This window comes from Gobius niger (genome assembly GCF_951799975.1).
Source record: "Gobius niger genome assembly, chromosome: 11".
In the NCBI taxonomy this organism is placed as follows: Eukaryota; Metazoa; Chordata; class Actinopteri; order Gobiiformes; family Gobiidae; genus Gobius; species Gobius niger.
The window spans coordinates 28,144,495-28,170,378 of NC_136862.1; the positions used below are offsets into that span (position 1 = coordinate 28,144,495).

The 25,884-nt window shown below is 41.6% G+C and overlaps 1 protein-coding gene across 4 annotated transcripts; it reads right to left on the reverse strand.

Moving 5' to 3' along the window:
• Positions 1–4,448: 4,448 nt before the first annotated feature.
• Positions 4,449–20,941, reverse strand: uimc1 (ubiquitin interaction motif containing 1). 4 transcript variants are annotated; one of them, XM_079566443.1, is made up of 20 exons: positions 20,898–20,941; positions 20,551–20,598; positions 19,168–19,271; positions 18,808–18,874; positions 18,426–18,544; positions 17,992–18,282; positions 16,927–17,598; positions 16,639–16,736; positions 15,858–15,996; positions 15,075–15,179; positions 14,159–14,208; positions 13,754–14,037; positions 12,761–12,810; positions 12,551–12,674; positions 11,315–11,605; positions 9,458–9,527; positions 8,726–8,837; positions 7,377–7,425; positions 6,931–6,964; positions 4,449–4,787 (listed from the first exon to the last, which is right to left on the reverse strand). In XM_079566443.1, the coding sequence occupies exons 3-20, from the start codon at positions 19,246–19,248 to the stop codon at positions 4,595–4,597; spliced, it is 2,829 nt and encodes a 942-aa protein (XP_079422569.1). In that variant the 5' UTR covers positions 19,249–19,271; positions 20,551–20,598; positions 20,898–20,941; the 3' UTR covers positions 4,449–4,594. The 4 variants fall into 4 exon arrangements, with proteins under 4 accessions (XP_079422569.1, XP_079422570.1, XP_079422572.1 ...); XM_079566444.1 differs by lacking the exon at positions 20,898–20,941 and adding an exon at positions 20,674–20,884; XM_079566445.1 differs by lacking the exons at positions 4,449–4,787; positions 6,931–6,964 and adding an exon at positions 7,000–7,258.
• Between the last annotated feature and the right edge of the window lie 4,943 nt (positions 20,942–25,884).

Below are 25,884 nucleotides of genomic sequence, written 5' to 3' on the forward strand. Positions count from 1 at the left end.
AAACAAAGAATAACATAGCGATGATTCAGCGCATTAAGGGCAACTCCCGTGGTTTGGAAGTCTTCGTGTACAGTGAGAGGTTATGCAGATGAGGTCACGGCAACAGATGACCGGAATTCACTTGCATCAGTAGAGATGTTAGTGATGCCCCAACTGGTTCTAAGCTGCAATCTGGTTACTACAACACTGTCTGCGAATTTGCTTTTGCCAGACTTGTTTTATAATCTTGATGAAGCAAGATGAAGCAACTTTGTAAGTCAGTTTCTTAAATCATGTTTTAGAATGATTTACTCTTCAGAGTCATGTCCCCGAAGTTCCGGTATATCTTTATTCAGGACAATTTAGACATTTCTCTTTTTCAAGGGAGTCATGGCTTTAACAGTAAATTATATATATATAAAAAAAGACTGGATGGAGACAATTGATTCAGTTCTGCTCAAAGACTGTCGGACAGCCTCTGGATGGACAGTATGAAGCCTTTGCTGCTGGCTGAGAACATTTATCAGACCCCGGCCATGTTCTGAACACGCTTTAACCTCTTAACCCCCACCTGAACTGAGCACATGTTCCCCCAAAAGCTTCTTGAAAAAAGCGTCAAAAGAGAGACAAAAACAAGTGGGAAAACGCAACACAAAAGTGACAACAAAGCGATGAAAGTGCAAGAAAAAAGCGGCAAAAATTCAACAGAAATGTGGCAAAAATTGGACAAAAACGCAGTAAAAAAGCCACAAAAATTCAACTAAAGCGCAACAAAAAAGTGACAAAAATGCAAAGGAAAAAGGACGTGAAAAAAGTGACGACAACACAGCTAACAACACAAGGAAAAGGATCATTATAGATCAGTTTTGTAGGTCTTAGCTTTCAAATGAGGCGTTACACTGGCCTACTGTATAGGCTGTAAGCTCCAGTCGAGAAGTCCGAACCGGAGAAAATGCACTGGGTGGTAAGGGGTTTTAATAGCGTCAGATTGAGGAACTTCGTCTATCCATCCGTCCATCTATCTAAATAGGGGACCCTACTGTAAATGTTTTAGTAAAGGAAAACAAGAACGTGCAGTTTGACTCCTTCAGCACAAAACACTCTGTTCCATCTGATGGAGTTTCATCATCACTGAACTCTTTCTGATCACCTCAGAGCTCAACATTTCCTCAACTACAAATCATTTCTCACCAATGACTGGCCGCCACTGTTTTCTTGTTTTATTTAATCTGCTTCACTCCCTCCTTACTGTAGTGTGACGTGTGTGATTTTTACAAATATTTCATAAATTATGTTCATGTCCAGGGTTGGCTCTGGCCACGTTAGCTTCCATGGAAATAATCTCAGTACTAATGTAAACTAACTCACATTTTTTCCAAATAAAGCCCCCAGAGATAAAATAGACTCTTTTGCAGCAACTGAAGCGAAACAGTTACAAAACTCTCTATCGTTGCTTCAAAGTGTCACAGGAAGTTCCGGTTTAACAATGTTTCTTCTTCTCTTTTTAAGTTCGTCAGTTCACGATTAGGGGATTTTTAGAAATAGTACACTGTGTGGTCAAAGGAAGAGGACCTCGAAACAAAAGACAGTTTAGACACAGATCAACTTATTGTGACCTTTTAACCCTGTACTGATGCAGCGGGAACCATACACACCTTTTCACTGTCTGGCATGAAACCAGAATTAACTCTTAGCTTTTTTTAGGTTAATTAGAATTTAAAAAAAACAAACATTTTTCCTCCGGACGTGACAATGCTCATTATGAACAACACTTTTCTTTTTCCCCGTCAGACCACAGGATATGTCTCCAAAACTTAAAGTCCTTATCCTTTTTTTTAATTTGCTAACTTCAAACTGGCTTTTTTGATGATTCTTTTGGAGTAAGGGCTTCTTCCTGGCCGAGTATCGTCATCTGGGCTCTCCCAAATTGTTTAAAGGTGTAGTAATCTTAGTGTATGTAAGTGGTTTTGTAAGAAGTGATAAAAAAAAAAAAAAATGTGTAGAAAATTCTATCTCTCATCTTCTGGCATTTAACAAATAGAAATATTTTTTTAAATTAAAATTGATCAAAAAAAGTGAATTCTGGATTCATGTCAGACAGTGAGAAACAAATGCAAATGTGTCTTTTTATGAAGTGTATGTAAACATATGGTTCCCGCTGCATATCCTCAATCTTGTTTCAGTAATCCTGCCACATGTCCCTCGTCCACACAAATGCCAGCCCACACTCCGATACGCAGTACGTCATACGGGGAAATACACGATGCCCTTCAGAGTCTACAGTCAAGACCAAAGGTTCTCAACCTTTTTTGACTTGTGTATCCCCATGGACATTTCGAGTACTACCGACCCGAAGGATGTTTTCAACTATTTAACGGGGGACAGAGTTTGCGAGTAACAGACTATTAGAATACTCCTTTTGAGTAATTGTATCCTGGTACAGTTGCTCTTTCAGTCACTAAAACCAAATGGATACATAGGCAGTATTCAATCATTAAATTACAGCTTCATGTTGCAGCTTTCATAAGAAAGAAAAGATCAATAGGACCAGGGAAAAGTCTGTCTCTCTGCTGTTCTCTGATGCCGTGGTGCATTCTGAGGAAGTCAGCACCAAGAGGAGGCAGAGGGGCCAAGACACGAGAGCACATGGGTTTGGGCTGCTCTTACCAGTTTGCCATGCTTTCTGTTGTTCAGAATTGACAATTATGTTTTCAGCAGCAGCTAAAGTAGGCAGCAGTTTGTCTATATTTCACAAACGCCTCTTTCAGAGCGAGTGCTGGCTCACGCTGAATGCGCAGAGCTTCACCTTTAATATTCAATGATCCGTCTCCTCCTGGAATGCAAATAAAGATTGTCAAACTCCGTACACCATGATTCATGCGTCATGTGATGTGTCATGTTCTGCTGCGCTCACGGTGCATTTGCAAAGTGCTTTTGCGTTCCTAATGAATGGTAAATACCTTCATAACATTAAGTTCAGTGTTCCAACAAGCGAAGTCTACATGTTTTTAATCACACGCCACATTTAAACATAAATATAATGCACATCAATGTGAACGCACTATAAGTATTCAGAATTACAATACTCTGATCGGATAAAGTAATGACATGCATTTACTGTTTTTTGAATCATAAGTATCCAATATTCTCCAACTAAATACAATTTCAAAATATTCTCCCAAACACTGGAAAGGGATCTACTAAAACTCCTTTAAGTTGAAATAAGATAAGGTCGATTAAATAAATACTCCCATGGGGTTTGTACAGCCAGCAGCAAGTCCAGTGTAATGCTTTCCATGCCATTTTAATGCCTAAATACTAGATTTTTAATGCCACAAATGCAAAAAGTTTTAGCATATTTAATTTTGTAAGATTTATAAACCTTCAAACAGAAAATGAGGGAACATTTTGATATTCAAAACTAACTGGACACAACGGGAAATTTCATTCAGAACTGCAGCTGAAATAGTTTTAGTCCAATTTTAGTTTTTGTGTTTTTGAAAACAGTTGAGAGATGTCATAGTCGGGTTCTGTTTCTAAAGCAGGGATCTCCTCTCTTGGTAGCTCACTAAAGGCTTTCTACATTTCTACATGGATGAGTTACATTTCAGAGGCATTTTCTGTTTGTTTTGTTGAACAGAATCTGCCCACATTTGGATACATAAAGTAACGAGTATGAGCAACATTATATTTGTTTCCATAATTATGTTAAAATATCATCTTTGCTACTAACATATGTATCTCCCTGACAATTTTGGAGCATAATAGCTAATCAGGCCATTTCTTTAGACCCATGTTCTAAAGAAACATAATTTTCCCCAGGACTAACGATTTAATCCTTGACTTTTAAGGGCTTTTTGGAATAATTGATATAATGATGTGATGTTTATTGTATTTTGCCACGTGATAATGAACTTGGTTTACCCATTTCCAGGGTGCCTACTGTACATCTGGCCTTGGACTACAGATGAAAACTAGCCTTTTGGCTAACTCTGGCATATTTTACAGTTGAGCTGTTATGGTAATATACACTGTCCTTGCAAAAATACATATATAAATGACTTTTAATGCTTTTAAATGGCCCACGGAAACCCTGTCCCCACACAAAAATGAACATAGCAAGTAGTTAGTCAAAATAAATGTATTTTCATGTGTTTCTGTGGTCTGGACACTTTCACCTAACTTGTTCTAATCCTGTTCGTGGTCAAACCTTGTTTTCTGTTTCTACAGTTTATTCTGCACTGCTTTCCTTGACGCTGGAGAACAGGGACAGAAGTGCGCCCTCTGCTGGCATTTTGTTGAACTACATCCAAAGTGACAGGAAATCTCAAGGCTCCTCCTACTTGTGTCACAGTGAGAGTTTGTATATTTGCTGCTGCTTTGCTGTTACTTTGTGAAGAGAAAGCTGCAGTATTATAAAAAAAAAAAACAATATTAGCAATTCAAATTTAATTTATTTACTTTTTCCCCAAAATGTGTGGATGTTTGATGGTATAAAAACACAAACTAACAAAAACAAACAGTGCTCAGTGACCCAGAGGAAGATGTGGCTCACTGAAGAACGGTAAGAAATGAACTGCAGTGGCTCCTCTTAGCACAGTCGCCTGGTCTCTCCTCACCGGCGTTTGGACCGGTGCTTAGTCCCCAGTCTAGTCCCGGGCCTCTTGCCCTGGTGCTGACTGCTGAAGTCGATGAGGCAGTCCTGGGCGTCTGAGATGGCGGTGAAGGAGCGAATGGGAGAGTTGCTGATCTGGATTAAAGAGACCGAGTCCTCCTCCTCATCGTCGTCCACCAGGTTGATGACTTCTCTGGAACAACAGATCACGATCAATATGTGACGCCACTTTTTTACACCTCAAGGACATAAAAAGGCTTCCTCTATTCTCTTAACCCTCACCTTAACCAAGGGCATTTCTCTAGTTCAGTTTTACCCAAATCTAAAAGCTTCTCGACTGGAGTTTACTGTCTATAGGCCAGAGGTAACGCCTCATTTGAAAGCTAACAAAACTGTTCGTACCTTATTTGTCACATTGTTGCTACTTTTTGTCGCATTTTAAAGTGTTTTTGTCGTGCTTTCGTAGGTTATTTTAACGTGTGTTGGTCTCTTGTCACTTTTTTGTCGCCTTTTCTTGTTTTTTTTGTTGCTTTTTTCATCACTCTTTAGTTGTGTTTTTGTTGCGTTATTGTTGCTTTTCCAGCACGTTTTTGTTGCCCTTTTGCCGCGTTGTTGTCGCATTTTGGAAGCGTGTTATCATCTTTTGTGTTGTGTTTTTATTGTGTTATTGTTTCTTTTCCGGCATGTTTTTGTCACTCTTTTGCGACAAAAATAGAATAAAGTCACCCTTTTGGCGAGACACTGCCGGTGAATGGGGGAAACAAAAAAAATGTTGTGATATCAGTTTGAAACTTCTGCTGTCTGACATAAATATGAGGAAAAGATGTACAGCAAGTTTTCTGTACTTCTATGTTTTCATATAAAAATCAGACATTTTATGCATAAAAATGTCCAAAATTGCCGATATTTTCAGCATATCTAAATAATGGATAGAACCAGGTTTAAACTAATGGTCTTATTTTATTTATATATTTGCTACTACGTTTTTGAATAAAAAAAAAGAAGTGTTTTTATGTTCAAAGCTCAATAAATCAGGCTGGGAATTAGATATTAAAAAAATCAAAAATACTGTGAAGTCCAATCTGGAAGGTTTGGAGTCTGATGGAGCTACTGAAGTGGTGAGGTCGTTGCAGGAGTGGAGCAACGACCTCATGTTGAAAAATCCGGGCCTGAAATTCTTGAACTTGTGCGCATGTGCGAGTATATTTCTGCCGTATTTTACCCACAGGGTTCTCCCAAAAAGGAAAACACCAAATCAGGGACACCATTCTCAGGACATGTGGACATAAAAGATGTTAAAGAGGAGGTATTATGCTTTTTTCAATCACATAGCACCAGTCTATATCACATTACAATGATGACCAAACCTTCTGTTGGTCTGTAAATGCAGTAAATTAGAATAACTGCCTTGTATAAAATTGCTCTCTCAAAATGGCTGTAGTGAATGTCTTGAAATAGGCCTCTGTCTCTTTAAGAACCTCTGACTCTTCCCGACACGCCCCCTCCACATGCTGTCTGTGGCATCAGTGGGGAGGGGGCTCTGCTGACGAGCAGTGGTTGGTTACTCGGCTGGTGACGAAAGCTCGGAGGCGTCTCCAGGAGGTGGGGGCGTTCCTAGGAGGACTCAGGCAAACCTATCCCTAAAATGGCCGCCATCAGAGTTTTTACAGATTACTCAAAAATACGTGAATGTGCCAAGGCAACACTTCAGGCATGTTTTTAATGAGGGAATGACATAATAACATGATGTAAAGCTTGAAAAAGTTGATTTTGCATAACACCCCCCTTTAACATTTGTGAATGAATGCGTGAGGGAAGCGATGTTTTAGCTACTTCTGATCTCTGCCTAGCTAGCAACGAAACATCATTAAATAATGTACATGACATGCAAATTATGACGGCAAGGGAGAAAACTAGCTAAAATCTCCACATTGACCACTGCACGAAAAATCGATGTTTTCACCTGCTGTCTCACCTTAAAGGCGCATTATGCAACTTTTTATTTGGAAAAACAAAAGTTGATTTCTGTGCGTATTTGACCTTGTCGTAGGCCAGTGGCTGTATGACGTTTTCACAGCTGATCGATGCTCTCACCAGAAAACCTACAAAGCAATTGATCCTGGAACGTGGTAGAGGCCACTGTGATGGAAAGTAAAGGTGCAATGCTGACCCCTCATACAACCGCTGGGTCACTACAAGGTTAAACACGCACAAATATCAACTTTTTCTGCACAAAATGTTGCATAATACAAATTCAACAGTATCTACCTCCACAAACAAAGAAGTTGGATCTAAAATCCTGACATACGGAGCATCTAAAAGCAGAGGTGTCTTACTGTGGCTGGGCCGTGGATCCAGAAGGTCCAGCCTCTGTGGACACAAGGACGACACGAGTCATATATACACGACCTCAGCAAACACAGCAAACTCTTCAACTCAACAGCCAACAAGCGAAAGGAACTATCTCTACGTCAACACACTACCAGATAAAAGACAGTGTTCAAACATGAATACATGAAAAGACAAATAATTATCCAGGCAGGTGGAGTCCCTGTGAGCAGTGAGCACTTCGTCAGCTGTGTCAAACTGCCGGCTCATTTCTAGCTGGTCTACTCTGACATGGCGCAACAACATTCAGTTCACTTCTCCTGCTGTGAACGTCATCTACAATCACAACGAAAAGTTTGGTGGCATTAAAACTAGAAAGATGTCAGCAGTTTTTTTATTATTATTACAAGGCCCAATAATTGACAATATGAAGCGGTAGTTTGTAAAGCCAGACCTGAATCCCTGGGCTCCGATTGGTCCAAAGCCGACAGCAGCCCTCTGGTCTGAAACACAGGTGGAGGAAAGGAAGAGGAAGGAGCATCCAGATTAATTATTTTTCTCAAACTCAAAGTGTCCCAGGTGACGGCCATCCCTGCAAATGGAGGATGTGTGGCCGAAGCAGGTCCACGCTCTGGATCAGGTGTAAAATTATTATGCAGTTTCTTTCTCTCAAAGTGGAAGAAAAGACATCTATAATCAGACACAGAAAAGTAAATTCTGGAGATTACACCTTTTCAAGCTGTGCTAATATAATTCTGGGCCCAGTATAAACCTTTAAGCTTATGTGTCGTGTTTAGTAGTGGACGGTTTTCCACTTTTCTCACATTGGCGATGTCTCTCAGGACTGAACTCCTTGTACGTCTGGACACTTCAGGTTGATTACAACCGTGGAAAATTACACTGGTGGAAAATGGATTCCTGGTGACACTGTGTTTGTTTTTTCTTTAAGTCTGTGACAGTTACGGTGTGTTTCTTTCTATAAATAGACGGATCGGTGCGGCGTCAGCAGTGATGCAGATGCTGTATGGGACTGTTGTGGTGAAGAGGGAGCTGAGTCGGGGGCAAAGCTCTCGATTTACCCATCGATTTACGTTCGATCCTCACCTATGGTCATGAGATTTGGGTAATGACTGAAAGGACAAGATCGCGGATACAAGCTGCCGAAATGAGTTTCCTTCACAGGGTGGCTGGGCCTTTGAGATCGGGTGAGGAGCTGAGTTACCCGGGAGGAGCTTGGAGTAGAGTCGGGCAGGACACGCTGTAGGGACCAAGTCTCTGAGCTGGCCTGGGGTCGCCTCGGGATCCCCCTGGACGTGGTGTACGTGGATCGAGATTTCAGGAAGAGAATGGATGGATGGAAACTTCCTTTTTACAACGCTGTTGGCTATTAGCAACAAACAATGTTTCTGTGGTCCAATATTTTTGAGATTTCAAGAGGGGGCATCGCTCTGACAAGCTTTTTAACAGTTTTGATTTTTCCCTTCGTTACTATTTTGCGTGAGAGAAAGAAACTGCATTATAATTCTGCGCCCGATTCAGAGCGTAGACGTGCTTTGGCCACACTTCCCCTTACTACCGGGATGGCCGTCACCTGGGACACTTCAATCCCACATCCTTTCATTTGCAGTTTGGAGTTTGAACATGTGAAGAAAAACAACAATATGATGCTAATGATCAATATGATAACTTTAGCTCGTATCTCGGTCAGGCGTGTTAGCAAAAAAATATACAACATCAAGCCAGTCAAATGCACTAGTGCCTTGACTCGAACAAGCCAAACTGAAAAGGGCACTGTTTTCTTACATTCACTGTCCGTAACCCGGGGCGTAGGAGACACCTGTCCGTGTGGAAGCTATAGTCTCTCAAAGGCACTGCTTTCTGACAGATGTAGCACTTCTCCTGAGCCACACCGGGCCTGGACACAACAGCAATTAAGCATTTAGCAGAATGTAGAAGAAGTACAAGTCATCAGATTATCATGTTTACTGTGAATATAAGAAAGAACTAAACCAGGCCCCTGAATTACGAAGCTGGTGGGTTGAGTCTGATTGACCTGGATAGACAAACCAGGCCTGGGAGGCTCTGGATAAGAGGTACTATTAGCAATGTCAGAAATAGCCTTGGGATTTTATAATAGTAGGGTTTACAGCAAATTCTTTGGCAGTAGCAGCACCTAGTTTGGGAATTTGGCAGACAATGGAAGAGTTTTGTGTTTTAAGATGCTGGAGTGGAAAGTACTTGTTTTCTGTTTAAGCTTTGGTTTATAGAAATGTCTTATCTTGTCTTGTTCTTAAATCAGCTACATTTATTGGCTTTTAATATGAAGGGGGGAAAAAACTCTTATCCAGCTTCGAAGTATAGGACATAGGTACTGAGACGGATCCAGAATTTACTAGAATTAACTCAAATTACGACTTCTCTAGACCAGAACTAAAAGGATTATCAACATGATGACTCTTAGCAACATTCTGTGAACAGCTGGGATCGGTAGTACTGTAGTAGTAGTAGTAGTAGCAGGATTTGTAGGTGACATACTCTGAGAGTGTGTGGTTGGCGTTCTCAGTCTCTCCTCTTCTCAGCCGTTTCCTCCTTGGTTTTGCGGATGCTAAAAGACGCATGAGTTCAAAGGCACATTTTATTGAGGTTGATCAAGTGCTGTTTGGCTATTCATAGTTTTCAGGCGACATCACAGGAGGACAGTTTTATGGAGACACTGACAATTCTGTCGTAGGACTTTGCATTTGGTGTCTGAACCAGGTTAATATCTGGAATTATCGCAAAAATACTGTCTCACAACCACCTTAAAATGTAGCCACCCTTTGAAAGCTAAGACCCACAAAACTGATCTTTTTCCTCGCGAGTCATTTAGATCCGTTGCTAAGCTGTTGCCATGATGTAATACTATCTGCGTACCTCTACTGACCCTCTACTTAAGTCCACAAACAGAGGCTGTGCTACTGGAGGAACACACTGTTAGTCTTTATTTAACATTCGTGCAGTGAGACTCGCAGGTTCATGGGAGCGTCAGGTATGGAACTGCAGTTTGCACCTTCACCACCAGATGTCAGCAAACACTACAACGTCCACCTAACAAGGCAAAGCAACCAGTACTAGTATTGTTGGCAGCAGTTTATTAGTAGTAAAAGAAACTTGCAGTACAGAGGTGGACTTAGGTGCGGTGTACTGTTAAACGACACAGTCTTTTAGTACATGTTGATGCTGTTGGTCGAGGGACAGCATAACGTGACTTAATAAATGATTCCCTCCCCCAATTTTTCATCTTTTTTTTTTCCAGATTTAATTCCAATTTTTTTGCCCAATGTTTGCCCCATTGCTCCCAATTTCTTTTCTTACGTTTGGCCCATTTTTTCTCCTTTTCCCCATTTATTCCCCTCATTTTTGTTCATTTTTGATAACTGATAATTTCTCTATTTCCCCGAATATGTTCCCCATTTGTGCAAGGAATGCATAAGGAAGGCTCCCAAGAGTTATGATAGCTGTGTCACTCACTCCGGCGCATTATATACGTCAAGACCAAAAGCTCTCGAAAATCAGGTCCAATCGTTTCAAAGTTCACCCCTCCCACCTGATAACGGAGCACAATTGTGAAGGTCCAGACCCTTGTACGAAATGAGTACGAGGGTCTGGTAGTTATTACACATTGTTTCTGCGCACATTACATTCATTGTACTATATCTGTCAGGTACAATGTATCAAGGATTATGTAAAATAAAGTCTCACTAAAACACTTTTAAATGATGTTAAGTACAAGACTGGGAAATTTGGAGTTGGAGCTTGAGTTGAAAAGTAAAAACATAGTATATATATTATTTTATGTTAAGTCTAGTATCCTCTCCTGCATCGACCAATGAGATGAGCTTTTCCAGTGAACCAGCCTGAACCAGCCTGAGCTTGATCGCTTACTTTTGAAAATTCTGTTCTTGCTCTCTTCATTTTGCAAACTAAGAAGGGCTTTCTGGTAAAAGAGACAGACTTTTACTTTAATATTAACTTTTTTTTCCTCTATAAAAACTCACATACTGCACCTTTAAGCAGAGGGCTGAATGGGACAGTGAACATTAATGAACAGACAAATAGTGCTGTAAATATGCCGGGTTAAAATCAAATCAAGCATCAATCATCTAATATCCATTCACAAATGTAAGTGTTTCATGAACCATATCTATAAAATCCATATTTATTTGGCATTAAATTAGAAAAAAAAAAAGAACATTTAAATGGATCAATATGAGTAAAATAATCACCCAGCCAAGGCGTGTTGTCGCTGATTAGACGCAGTGGTATTAGTAGGAGCAGCAGCAGTGGTGAAAGCAGAAGCAGTAAAAGTACATCGCAGTAACAGTAGCAGCAAAGAAAGTATTCCTGACCCACCCTTGTCACCTGCTGCTGGTCCTCCATCACAGAAGGCAGCGTGCATCTCAATCTGGTCCGACGGGAAGACTTGCTGACAGAGGGGGCATTGGACCGGACTTTCTTCACGAGACACCAAGTCGGGACCAGGCCCCAGATCAGGCTCAGTCGGCTCCTGCGAGTCCATGTCTTGGTCCAGGTGTGGAGGTTGAGACGGCCGTGGGCTCTCCCTGGACTGGCTCTCACAGTGAGGACCTTCCAAATCCGTGTCCCCAGGTTTGAATAGCTCCAGTGCGGTGGATTCCATTAGTTCTAAAACAAGAGTGGACGGGGCGAAAGCAGCTGAGTGAACCTCTCTGACCATGGAGGAAGAAGATTTCTTATAAAAGTGTTATCTTTTGTCTAAAATAACCTCTGTTATTTTGCTATAATGGAGCAGCCCAATCTGGAGAAGTGTTTTGGCTTCATTTGTGTAGTTTTGAGAACATTTTGTCGAAGAGGGAGACCAAAGCTGTCCTTTACATTTACAATAATCCATCACTGGAACTGTTCTGACTTAGCACTAGGGTACTATTGCTCGTCGCGGCATTTGCCAAGTTTATCTCGAGGTTCTGAGCTTCGAAATGAGGTGCAGCGTGCCCATATTAATTTCGGTTTAGTTGGTGAAAATTGTGTTTTTAAATGGTGAGAGCTAAAACAGGTATTGGTTCGCTAACAGATATTTAGAACTGATTTTGTATTTTTCCAGTAGCTGCTCCCGTACCAGTATCAAATCTGTGCATCCCTATTTCGGCGCTCAAAATGTGTTCATCACAGGACCCTTGATTTGCTAGCATGCCATGAGATGAAAGTGAGAGCTTGTTTTTACCGTGTCAACCTGTCTTTCTTTGCCAGTGTTAATTTCCTCGACTACAATATTTTGTCATCGTTTTAATAGTCGTCAGTTTTGCTGGCTTAACAAAACGTAGCTCATGATGACTAAAACATCTCCATATTGACCTTATTCAGGAACTCACGGTGAGCGGCGCCGTCTTGTGCTCGTGGCCAAACTGCAGGTTTATCACGAGCTAACTTTGGCAAACATTTAATTCATGATATCGTTGTGACATGTGACATTTCCGACATACCGCTGTGTCAATATATTGTTCAGCTTCGGTTCTTCGCATGACATGTCCACTGTTAATTGTAAAGACTAACCAAGTGTAGACATGTGTGACTAGTCCATGATGTAGATGTGAAGAGTGCGCGTGTCTTTACCCTCCGCAGACTCTGGGCCCTGCACCATTGGCTCCTCAGGCTCTGGTGTTTGAGGTGATTGTGGTTCAGGCACACTTGGAGAATCCACTTGGATCGTTTCAATCTCAGGGCTTCTGCGCAGAGGCTAAAGGAGCAGGAGGAGAGTCGGTTAGGGATGTTGCAGATTTAAAAGGAAAACGAGATTGTATTACTTTATGAAGGGACTGTCACCTGGGAGGGCAGGGTCAGCTCCTGGGTGTTATCATCACTGAGCTGAGTTTCTTAAAAAAAAAAAAAAGAGACAAAAAAGGACCACAATTAGTAGTAGTGTATAATACAGAGGTCGGCAGTCTGATAACATCACATTAGTCTAATGTGATTGCCAGAGGAGAGCGAGGACAGCCCTCACTAAAACAGGCATGTCCTACGGGATTTCATTTTTCATCATACCGCGGTTGTTAAAGGCAATGTTGCCAATTGATGGCACTAGCCACTGTTAACGCAACATGAGCCATGTTGGCTTAATAGATTACGTTCAGAGTTCTTTTAGCTGTTTCTTTCCTCTACTTTTTGTCTTGGAACTTCCGAATAATTTCATAAACTCTATGAGGAGGTGGTATTTGTCCACAGTCTTCACCTCGTGGCCCTTGGGTTTGTTTTTAATTGTCTTCACTGTGTGCAACACTGAGCCCTGTGTGCATCCTTTTTGGGACCGCCCATGTGCTCTTTGTTATGGGAACAGTAGAAGAACAGAGTAAAGTGCAAAATGCGTTCTAAACTGTGTTGGGTTGACGCGTGCTCCGTAAAACTACAATTAGAGGGATAAGGTGAGAGAGCTTTATCACCCTGGAGGAGCTCAGAGTAGAGCCACTGCTTCTCTATTCTGGACTCTCCCGGAGGAGTTGTGCTTGGCAAGACCCAGGAGGCTCCGAAGAAGACCTAGCACACACTGGATGGACTTTGTCTCTTGGTTTTTTTGGACATAAACCTCTAGGAATGGTGGTACTTGGAAGGTGAAACATTGAATGAGGTGGCATTTCTGTGCAGACTGCTGTCCCTCAGTTCCCACACAAGATCAGTGTAAGAAAATGGAAGCATGGAATTTATGAATTATTATTCTAATAATCTACATCGGTGGATTTCCCGTTTTTAGACCTTTCCGATGTAAAAACACTGGCCTTTGCACCGTGTGACAGATGCTGCGCAGACAGCATGTGCGTTTACCTGGACAAACCTCACAGTCCGACTCCCCCTGCGTCCCGTCTTCTCTCAGCTCCTCCAACATTGCCTCCTCCATCGGCTTCTTCTGCCGTCCCTCCTCCTCCTCCTCCTGCCTCAGCCCTGCCTCCTCCAACTCTGCGTTCCTCTTCCTCTCCTTGTCTCCTTCCTCGTGTGCTTCCTCTTCCTCCCACAGAGTTCTTGGACTTCTCTGCGTGTCCTGTGTCATCACCTCTACCTCCTCCTCGGACTCTAGTTCCCTCAGTTTGCCCCTCAGTCTCCAAGAACGTCTGACGAGAAAAACACAACAAGTGGATTCTTATGAACGCGCATCATAAAGCATGTAATAGCTGCCACCTAGTGTTCAAAAAATAGCATTGAGGTCATGATAGGAGGAGACATTTTCCTTACCGTTTTGGGAAAATCCCCTGAGGTGAATTTGGTTCTGGTGAGGGAGATTTCTGGAACAAGGACACAGCATTTACTTACAAACTTTAATCATGCATTGCCCCTAGAGGCCATAAGCGCAACTGCAGGTGTCATAGCATGTTGTTGTTTTTTTTTACTTATTAATTGTTCGTGAGAGTAAATACATTGACAGAAAAGGCGAAGGGAGAGAGGGATACTGTTCATCCAATAACTTTTTCACTCAAACTTGATTGTAAATACTGTTTAAGTAGCGCTAGCCCACAGTTAGCTTCATCTTTGTGATTCTATTAGTGTGTATTGGTTGCTCCGGTCCGGAGGCAGTCAAGTTGCAATTGTGGTTTTCTGGCCAGAGACACAAGGAGGAGATGAAAGACCCTCCAATCATCCCATTAGCACTTGCATTACCCCCAGAAGGACTACGGAAAGGATTTATTAAGGTAAACAAGTTACTTAATGCTGCTTTAAGAGCATGCGATCTTTGTCTATGGATTGGCAACCTTTTTGGGATGGCATGGTTTAGTTTTAGGAGAGACATTTTTCTCCTGATCAGTGCTACATGCACTGGCCTAATATATGTCTAAAGAACTATGAGCGTTTGAATTATGACATTATGTTATATGTTCAATTCGGCAAGCCATAACAATAACATTACAAAAGATTTTAAACATTATTTTACACTTTAACACCCTAGAAATGTTACTGGTGTGTTCCCTGGTGTGTTCTTTGGTGTGGTCTCTGGTGTGTTCCCTGGTGTGTTCCCTGGTGTGTTCCCTGGTATGGTCTATGGTGTGTTCCCTGGTAGGGTCTCTGTTGTGTTCCCTGGAGTGTTCCCTGGTGTGTTCCCTGGTGTGCTCCCTGGTGTGTTCCCTGGTGAGTTCCCTGGTGTGGTCCCTGGTACCTCTGGTCGGGGCAGGATGGGATCTCCCCACTTGGCTTTGTTCAGGTAACCCCTCTGCGCCTGCTTCAGACTCTTCTCATAAACCTCCATCTGGGCCACAATCACCTTCAAACGGGACACAGAGCAGTAGTAAAGATGATGCCCACGGGCCACACGTCAGGCAGGGACAGCACACAAAACATTTTCTTTTTTTAACATGGGATGATTGAAGGAGATTTTAAAGAATTGCATAATGTCATATTTAAGGGAAGTGACAGTTTTTGATTTAAGATCTGATGCAGCCACAAAGGACTTGGAAAGGAAAATACTAAGTTGCAATGGATGTGCAGACACTGAAGTTTAGCTTAGGACTAGACACTGCAGGTAAATATTGGCCCAAAAAATTATTTAGAGATATGAAATTTAACATTGCTGACATAAAAATGTATTGTTTGTTTGTATTGCCTGTAATTTAATGGATAGAAAGAAATAGATTTAAATGTATGTTTTTATTTTATTGACATATTAGTAAGGTTTTTTTTTTCAGAGGGTTTTCGGATTTTGTTTAGTTTTTGAATAAGCTGGTCATAAGTGAAAAATGTTGCCTTGTTTTTTGGGTTCAAAGCTCAATAAATCAGGCTGGGAATTAGATATTGGAAAAAAAAAGTCAACATTTACCGCTGCATGAAAAATCTTCATTTTCACCTGCCGTGTCTCATCTTAGTTTATTATTTTGTGGGCTTATGGTTTCGTATTTTCACTCTTGTTTGGGGATACTTCACTATGGAGTTCAGCCACTCCTACCTTGGTGTACTGGTCTGGGTCCAGTCCTCGCGGGCAGAAAGGCACTCCCCAATAATAATGCACCGTGGACTGAGGCACCGTGTCTCCAGAGAAACAGGGAACTTCACCCACAGCGGACCCCGCGGGAGGGGCAGTAGCTCTGGACATGAAGGCAAAGGGTGAGAGGTAAAGATGGAACAAAATATCACAAACCCAGTCCAATAATGCTCGGCCAATACTGCCTTTTAACTGTGTTAAATCAACTCTAAAGGAAATAGTACATCAGGGCCAAAATAAAGGGGAAAAGCAATTATTATCCTATTATTGCTGTAAACAGCAAAAGAAGATTTTTTTTATCTATTTATTTAAGATGGGACAGTGCATATTAATTAACATGAGTACTCAAAGTCCACATGTAAATATGCCAGAGTTAGCCACAATGGCTAATTTTCATCTGTAGTCCCAGGGCAGGTTGCTGTCTTCAGAACAACAAGCACAACAGACAAACAACAGACAACAACAAAAGACAAGATAAAATGGTTAGTAAAAAGACATTATAAACAAAACGACACAGACAAATAACAGATTTTAAACACTATTGGTAAACAGCCTACATGTTCACACTGTGACTGCAGGTTTGATTGTCCAGGAGCCAAAGTTTTACTGATCTAGTGAAGTTTCTCAGAGTTGGGATGTTCCTGATGTGAGTTGGAACAGTGTTCCAGGTATGAGCCGCCCTCACAAGATAAAATACATTATTAAACAGAAGAAGTAGAACAAGGCAGTGTATGTTGACATTCACCTGCTCTGAGCTTGAGTTTCGCCGGACCCCTCGCTCTCGTTCGCAGTTCGAAGGTCGCTCCTCTCGTCAGGAAACACGGGACTTGGGGAAACCACAGGCTGAACAGAGGGCAGAACATCCACATCCATGGGTCACACATTACGTCGCTGTACAATTTTCTTTATCATTCATTTATTCCGATGGTTCGAGTTAAAATATATTAATTGGGATGGGTTTATGAGCAAGTTTCACAAATTTGAGAGAGCAATGCCGTCACAGTAATAACCCAAAACATTATCCAAATCTCACCGTGGCGTCGTCGTCCTCCTCTTCAGACCAGTGCAGCGTCATGTCGGTGGTCAGCTCCGTCTGACTGAGGCTCTGCTCCTCCTCAGCTCTTTTATCTTTGTGTTCTTCCACTCCATCTTCCTGAGTTGTTAGCGCCCATCCGCTTGTCCCAAAAACTGGGCTTTGGCGCTCGCTCCCCTCCCCTCTGTTCAGTCCTCTTTCTTGTGTCTTTGAAAACACCGGACTTTTGTCCAAACTGACGTCTTTTTCTAAACAAAATGACGTTGAACTTTCCTGAGAGGAGAACGTCAGCGCTGTGGCTTCCGTAGTGTCTGCTCGTAAGGCACTTTTACAGTCTGTCTGCCCGAAAACTGGACTTGTGCGAGGCTCCCGGCTCAGCTCCGGTTGCGTTTCGTCTCCTGAATCACACATTTGAGACTTAGTCACTTCGGCTTTTTGGGAGAGCGGCGCCGGGCTGCTGGGGAACGTGGGGCTGCGGGCTGGTTGTTGGCAGTGGGATCTTTGGGTAGTGACAGCGCTCTCCTGGGACAACAGCACGAAACCGGACGCAGTGCAGGAGTCAAGCAGCTCACGGTCCAGTCTGGGAACTCGGATGCAGGCCTGAGCTGAACAGGAAGGGAAGACGGGGGACGGAGGGAGATTGAGGTCCTCAATCTGTGTGGAGTCAAGGCTCTGGAGGAGAGACAGACAATGACTTTATTAAGTTGACACGGTTTTGTTCAGAAGGAGTTAAGTTAGTATCTCGTTTAGTTAGTAAGACTAGTTATTACTGAAGAAATCTGTTGAATTTCACATTTCATCCAATTTTTAGAGTTCAAAAGTCAAAAGATGAAGCTATGAGTCAGTGCAGTGTCAGTAGGTGATCAGTGTTTCCCACACATAGACTAATCTATTGTGTTTCGTAAAATGCGGCAGCCCTAGTGTTACTGTTAGCGCTACAGTTTTATAATTTTTAGTCTATTCCTACATTTTCTAACATCTCAATTCTTCACAGGGATAAGTTTAGATGCACGCATCATAACTTTAATCAAATGTTTCCCACCAAAAGGAGGTTGAAGAACAAACCTGTGGAGACTGCGAGCCCGGAGGCGCGGTCTCATAGCTGCTCAGCGAGGGCTGGGTCTGGGAAAGATCTGGCATCTCCTTCAGAGGACTGCCCTCTTCCACGTGCCTGCGCTTTCTGGTCCTGTGCACGTGGCCCGCTGCCCTCTGACCTCCACCCTCTCCCGAGTCCGTGGTGGAGCGCTCCGTGTCCGTCCGCGATTCTCCATTCGCATAAACCAGTTTCCGCCGCGAGGAAATGCAGGGAGGAGCAGCAGCAGCAGCATCCAACAGGCCCTGAGACTCACCAAACATCTGAGAAAACAAACTGATATTTTAAAGCCACACAGTGTACCATTTCAACCAATCAACACGTATTTCTGACATTGGGGTTTGGATCAAGTCAATAAAACATCCGTGCTTCATATTTCAATAATACATTAACGTAGTCCACTCACACTGTCCTGGATGGCCTTCTTCATGGCCTCATCTTCCTCCTGAAGCCTCCGCGCTGCGACGCTGGCCTCCTGTTCGCTGAGGCGCAGAGCCAGGGCCATCATCTCCTCCTCCGTCATCTCTGGAAGTCACGTGTGATCCACTTGTTCAGAGCATTGTTGGCAGTAACACAATTTCAGTTCTATGCATGACTTTGGATACATAGGGAATAAAGCGAACTTCTTTCAATCCTTACAGTATGAAAGTAGATTGCAGAGACAATAAAGTGGAGCCGACAACAAAATCACCCCTATCGGCTGGAGAAGCGTACAGAGGTCCAGCTTTTGGGGTGAGGAGCCAAACGTACCCGATACAAAAACAACCTGGTCCTGCCCAATAAACTACCTGTGTTCTTTGACTCTCGCTCCCGTCTTCGTATCTCCCTCGTGGCCGCCAAGGGGGACATTTCATCCTGAAACGAGTAAATCCTCACATTAATATGCAATCACGAATACTTCTACTTCCTGTCTTGTTTTTTAGTTACATTTACTTGAGTGACATTTGGAATAAAATGTACTGTGTTTGTGAGATGGTGCCAGTTGGGTTGTTGTTAATTTATGGTTTTATTTTTGTGTTTTCTAATGCCTGGTGCTTGAAAGTCTTTTATTTTTTATTCTATTTTTTGAGAATGCAAAAAATAGAATAATGCACGACTATCGATGCACGACTACTAGTTTATTCTGTAGTCGTGCATCAATACATTACCTGGTCAGAAGAAACATCGTCCTCCTGACTTTCAGCAGAAACTGTAGCGTTTTCCCTTTCGAACCGTTTTCTCAAAGACATCCTGCTTTGAGGCTGGTAAACTCCTGAGAACAGAATTATGTGTTACTATACATTTTTAGAGCATTAAAAAACACTTTTAGGTCAGTCAGACTCAGGACAGGAGAGCGTTGGAGAATATAGACATCTCACATATATTTTTGTTATATCGTTAAACCATCCATATCTTATTTAGTGCTGACACTGGCAACATAATAATAATAATCTGTATAAATTGTAAAAGATATCTTGAAAAGTAGAAATAATAAAATTCCCAACAGATTGTCACAAACGTCTAAGGGCGCTTGTGGCCTCAAGGGGCAAGAGTTACTTAGTACTGCTTTAAATGCATGATTAAAGTTAGTGAAATGTGTTAATTGCATCAAGGCCTGATTTTAACCCTCCCCTTTTGAAATCCCTCAAATCTGATCAATTAAAAAAGATATGCTGCTAAAATTTTACTCACAGAATATTTAGAATATCAACATCAACTGTGCCAATTTTGGAGCAAATCCAAAAAGGTTAAATTGAATTGTTGTCCTAAAACTTCCATGGACTGGTCTCACAGGCCTATATGGACAAATGCATGAGAATTCCACACCTCTGAGAGGGAGCATGAACACATTCTCTGTTAGAGCTGAGGATCCGTTTTAGCTACTGAGCTCATCTTAGGCTTAATGTGAAGCTAATGAGTTGGGGAAGTTTTCTATTCACATTTGAAATGGCAAGGATAAACACAAAAGACAATAATGCACTCATCTGTGAAGTGCTTTTCTGAACTGCATGACATGTATTTAGCATTTTTGTAGATATATAGTTTAATATATGGAAAAAGGAATAGCTAAAGCCCAAAACTGTCACATTACTTTGTTCCTCATCATGTCAGCTTTCTTTCTTCTAACTTTCATCCATCTGTGACTCTGTATGTGACCACAGCCCTACTTTGGATAGAATCACCAAGCTCTGTCTGTTAAAGTGTTTTTGGTTTCCCACAGCCGAACGGGGCCGAGTTGCACCGGGGGTCCCCACTGGAATACTCTAATGATAGATAGTAGTATGTACTTTGTTTCTGCACTTGCCACTCATTTGGATTCTGTTGCTATGCTATGACATCACACGTATAACCTCTTAATACGTGGAAAAAAACTCTCAAATAAATAAACCACGACATAAGGCAGCTCAAATTGAATACTTTCTTAAATTTGATGCAACACGACCCAAATGCATATCACTTATAGCTTGCGATTTGGTAACTAGCTACTGCACAGAAAGGAAAAAAGAGACGTGAGCCCTTCAAAGACAAACAAGTTGGAAATTGCTATTTACCTGACAAAGTCCTGACCCCCGCTTCTCATTTGTTTTCAAAAGCCGGACCTTTCAAAACGAAAAGGGAATATCAAAAACACGTGCACAGGAAACACATAAAGATATTTCAGAGACAAATCAAACTTTTGTGCGAATCCGTCACGTTTTCATTCAGTCGTAAACTTGGTTGACATGGAAACGGACAGCCTGGACTGACACTAATATGGTGCTTAACAGCTTTATCGTGTGATTTTGTGTCGAGTAAACCGTCACATAAAGTGGCCTAAAGTCGCTTTTTGTCATTTCGGGTGTGTTTTAATGAGCAAACGCCCCTGTAAAGTGTCAATATGTAGCTTTTATTCACTCACGGAGCACCTTCCCTCGGTTTCGCGGAGCCATGTTTGTTTCCCAGTGCGGGGGTCACGTGGCATGTACGTCACGCAAGGGTGGGGGTACGTACAGCAGCATCAGCGAGCGTCAGTCAAACGCGCATTTGCCTCCAGAGGTTCCTCTATCTTTTTTATATTTCTATGTATTTTTGATTACACTGGAAACTGAAGCCTTGCACACCTGAGCCTCGAGCCTTGTTTGTGTTAATTCTGTATATTTTTCAATTAAAAAAAAAAAAAAAAAAAAAAAAAAAAAGGTTCCTCTCCCCAATGCACTAAATTCTGAAATAGGGGAAGTTTTGCACATCACACAAATTGTATTAAGAATATTCGTGCTTTATTCCTATTCCTCATGTTGTATCATATTAGACCCAATCTGTAGGAAATGTTTTATGGAAAAAGGTTTGTGGACACTTCCCAACAAATGTCTGATAACAAACAAAGTGAAAGAAGTTTTGTATAAATATTATCCTGCAAATCCTTATATGACAAAATTCTAAAGGGACATTGATATAAACTATTCTTTTTGCGGCGATCATCCAGAGGCAATACACCTCTTTTGGATTTGCTCTGACTCCAAGAATTTCTGGGAGGACTTGTGTTTTGTTTCTTCAGAAAGCAAAGAAATGAAGACATTAACTTTATTATTAATTTACTAATTTACTTTTGTCAAAATTTGGTCTTCATAAATGCAAATACTCCAAGCAGAAACACTATATATAGTCTCTCTCTCTCTCATAACCTATTCTGCCATAGCATAAGAGGCAATTACTTTATACAATGGGGGTCCCGAATTTTTGGGGTTCAAGCCAAAAAAGTTTGGGAACCCCTGGCATATGTACCTTCTTTTTCCCAGGATTTCTGTAGATTGTAATTGTACCTGCAAGAAAATAAATGCCCTCTGCATTTAAGTAACGTACTTCAACACCAAGCTGGAGGGGGCTGGAGGTTTCTTCACCGCGGTGGTCAAATGATAATAAATAAATATGTTTATGTTTGTAATAGTAGTACTACATTTTAGTACTAGATTAAACTTATTAAAAAATTAGACCTATCAATGTGTGCTGTGAGTTTACACGTGGGGAGATAAAATGACAGTTATTTTGTTTATAACCTTGTTTAAGAATGCTTTGACCCAGACAGGCAGATGTAAACTTCCACACCGCACATTTACAGATAGTGATTTGAATACAAAAGTAGATGTTTCTATGGAAAATGTTTTTTGCATCTCAACCATTCAGAGTCCAGTGCTGCTGAGCTGCTGTCGAGGGAGTGCGCTTTTGGATATGTGCCTTTTGTCATCCCTTCAAAATGACCCTGATCACAAATCCTTTTATTGTTGTTGTAGTTGTTGTTTAACATGGCCTGTGCACTTGCCTGATTTAGACCCCTGTGATTACTTCCTGTGGGGTTTTCTTCAGTCCCTGGTTTATAGCGATACAGAATAACATCTGAACCAAAATTGCCAATAAACCGGTCAACATGCTTGAGAGAGTGGACCAAAATGTTTGAAACTGTCGGAATCATTGACAGTACATGGATTCAACAGTTGGTCTGAATCGGAGTATTGATCATGGAGGCCGAAATCTGCAGAATATTCTTCAAAATTAAATTAAATTAAATCTCCAATGTTGTGTGACAGAGGAAAAGTAGTTTTGAAACTTTTAAAAAAAATTAATTTAAAAAAAAAACGCTCAACCCTGTATATATTTTCGTACAATATATTATTAAATATTCTGACAGAGCAACTTTGACTTTTCTGTATGTTTTTTCAAGTAAATCAACTACTTTGACGACTTTTGAAGTGGCTCCCCTAAGATTTGGGCATAAACAGTCGGAGGTGGTAATAGTGACTGTGAAAAGGCTCAATCCCCAGACAGTATTTGCCGTAATACGAGTGCCAGATGATGATAATACCCCAGGAGTCTAATGTCATTAACGCAGCCGGATGAGTCCCAACAGACAGGAGTGTGAACACAAACTGTGAAGGATTTCCATTACAAATGGAAATGCATTCGTTCGACTGGAATAGGTTGTATTGATGTGACACAAGAACACAGAAGGTTAACGCTGGGACAAAGGGAGCGTTTTTATGGCCGGATTATTATTCTCTCAGTGTCATATTGCAGTTTTTTTTTTTAGATCTGCTGTGTCGATTCTTCATCTTCGCAAGCTTCACACTCAACTGAACCGCCCCCAGTGCACATTTGCAAGAAAAAGTGTGCCTTAACATTATACAATTTTAAGAACTACAATGCAAACAAAATCAATGAAAAGATAAAAAACAAAACAAAAATGGAGTTAAATTACTAACATATAAAATACTTTTGGATAACAGACTGGATTGTGAAGTGAAGATCTTTGTCACATCTTCTGGGAGACCATTCCAGAGTTTAGCAGCATAGAAACAGAAGCACCGCCTCGCCGTGTTTAGTCCAGACTCTGGGACCAGCAGGAGACCGCTCTGAGGTTCTCAGAGGCACGTCAGCAGAGGTGAACACTAACAGCAACGGTCAATCCAAGTAAATTTACCTTAATTATCATATTTCTGCAGCTTTTGAGGATCTTTACTTTATTTGAGCACTTCAAAGAAGGCTCCAAAGTAAAAAGTATAAATTCCAATTAAAGCTGTGATGATGCACACTCCAGAACAATAGGAGGACTTGTACTGTAATAATCACAGACTCACAACAAAGAAGGTTTGTCCCTGTCGTGTTGCTGTACAGGTGCTAATTAGGGCTCAGTCTTCACATCTTTCAAGCTATAAAGTCATTATTCACCTTACTCTTACCTGAACTTAGACGAGTTGATCCGTACCTGTCTGGTCTTTGTGCCCGTGGAAGAGCGTGGTAGCTTCCAACTTCACCCCGTTTGGAGCTGTAGGAATACATTGGGAGAGGCCAAATGCTAACAACGTCATTGGAGTTGATGTGTACCAGACAGGTACGTATCAACTCGTCTAAGCTCAGGTAAGAACATATCTCAGTATGGAAAAACAGTGAACTATTCCTTTAAGTAATAATTACACCGGGCAAATTTCACCTCGACTGGAGATATGTTTTACCAGCAGTACCTGTTCTTTAACGCCATGTAACGGGATCAAGTCCACGAGTTGTTCCTTGTTGCTATAGGGCATGGAGAGACCTGAGCACTGGACTAATATGGTCTTATTCCCAGGTTCAGGACTGGAGTCGCAGCGTTTTGGATGTAGGCCTACTACGGCTTTCTAGTGAGCGGCCATGACAGTCGTATGTCTAACCTGCTGAAGTCAGACGCAGGGATTAGGTTCTCTGGTTTAGACACTACAGGCTCGGTGCACAGAATGATTTTTTGCTAGTTTTGGCTAGTTTACGGTGACGTGGTGAATAAAACACAGATGAAAAACTTAAACAGACCTATATTTCATAAAAATTAGCTCAGATGGTGCTGCTATTTTAACATTTGCTAGCATTGTTAGCTTTTAGCTTCAAGGCCCAAACAGGTCTCCTTCAGTTCAGTATTTAGCTTTGATTTTGTTCTTAGATGGCAAAAAGCTACTAATGTTAGTAATATTATGCAGCTGCTAAAGTTCAGATTGGAGTCCATGATCCTAGATTTCTTACCGTTTTTTTTTTTTTCAATAGAGACTCAAGGGGAACACTTTCTAATGAGTAAACTGTGCAGCCGGCGTAGTAGAAGTTGCAGCAACACTTGTTATTGTGTTAAATCCCAGTGCGGCGTGGCATCATGGAACAAACAGCTCATTATGGAGGACGTCTTTTGGGAAACCTCTCCACTGGGACTAAACTGTTTCTTTGTCCTGGAAAAAAAAGGAAAAGCAAATGTTGAGCTCCACGATGTGATTGTCAAATTGGCCTATGTGGTTCTCAGAAAGCCAGGTAATTTACTATGTGGCAATGAGTGAGAAAAGTTTGAGATCCTATTTGAAATGTGAACAATTAATGCAAATGAAAAGTTGGGTGAAAATAATGTTTTAAAATGCCACCGGATGTGCAAAGGCGGTTCCTGGAGAAGGTTCTGCTCCTGGTCAGTCTGGAATGAGTGACCGAGAGAAAAAGGCTCTGGACTTTGCTGGAGGAGTTTTAAGTGTGTAGGCCAACATGTGCAACTTTTTGTAAAACGATTAAAGAAATAAAGTCTTGGCGTCATGGCGACGTGTAAACAGGCAGCAACCTCCCTCTCTCTCGGTACAGCTGCATTTGTGGTTTCTGTGTTCCACACTGTTTTACTCGATGCTATTGTACGTCTTTGCCGTCGTTTTGTGGGGTTCGTTTCAGACTCAAAGCCAAGCCACACATGTCTTCTAGTGTTCTGGCTAATGGACGTTCACTGGAGAATAAAACAGATGAACTGCTATGCTCTTCCCTGAAGATGGTGAAAGAGTGTTGTGGAGCGGAGGGAGCTGCGCAGTAGGGAGAGGAAGGACGAGGTAGAGCTGACCGGTGCAGGACACCACCAGGATCAGAGGAGACTGAAGGCAGCCAGCCACACTTCCTCCGGGTGCTATGGTTTCCCTGACCTCCAAAAACATGCTGGTCAGGTCAACCAAAGGAGTAAGTGATCCAGCCAGTGATGGATGGAATGGAGGGATGTTTCTCCTTCTGGGCTGTTTATCAGAACAAGATGAAAAATTTATTTTAAAAGACGGTAGCGCGAAGAAGCGTGAAAATTATCCAAATTATTTTTCATAAGATTTTTAATAATATTTCAGTTGTGCATCAGTTGTTAAAGTAATGGGGAAAACTAAATTTGGCGTGATAAAAAGATATTTATATATGAGCTTAAACTAGCTGAAAATGATTCAGAAAATAAAAAGTTAGCTTCCCCTTTTTTTCTGTCGGCACTGTGCGCTGTTGCAGCTTCAGTAAGCTTTTTGAATTTAACATACTGAAATAGGCTCCAGTTTGCACAGCTAGGGCCCGATCTTCCACCTGGCGCAGGGACAGCGTTGCTCTAAACGTGACAG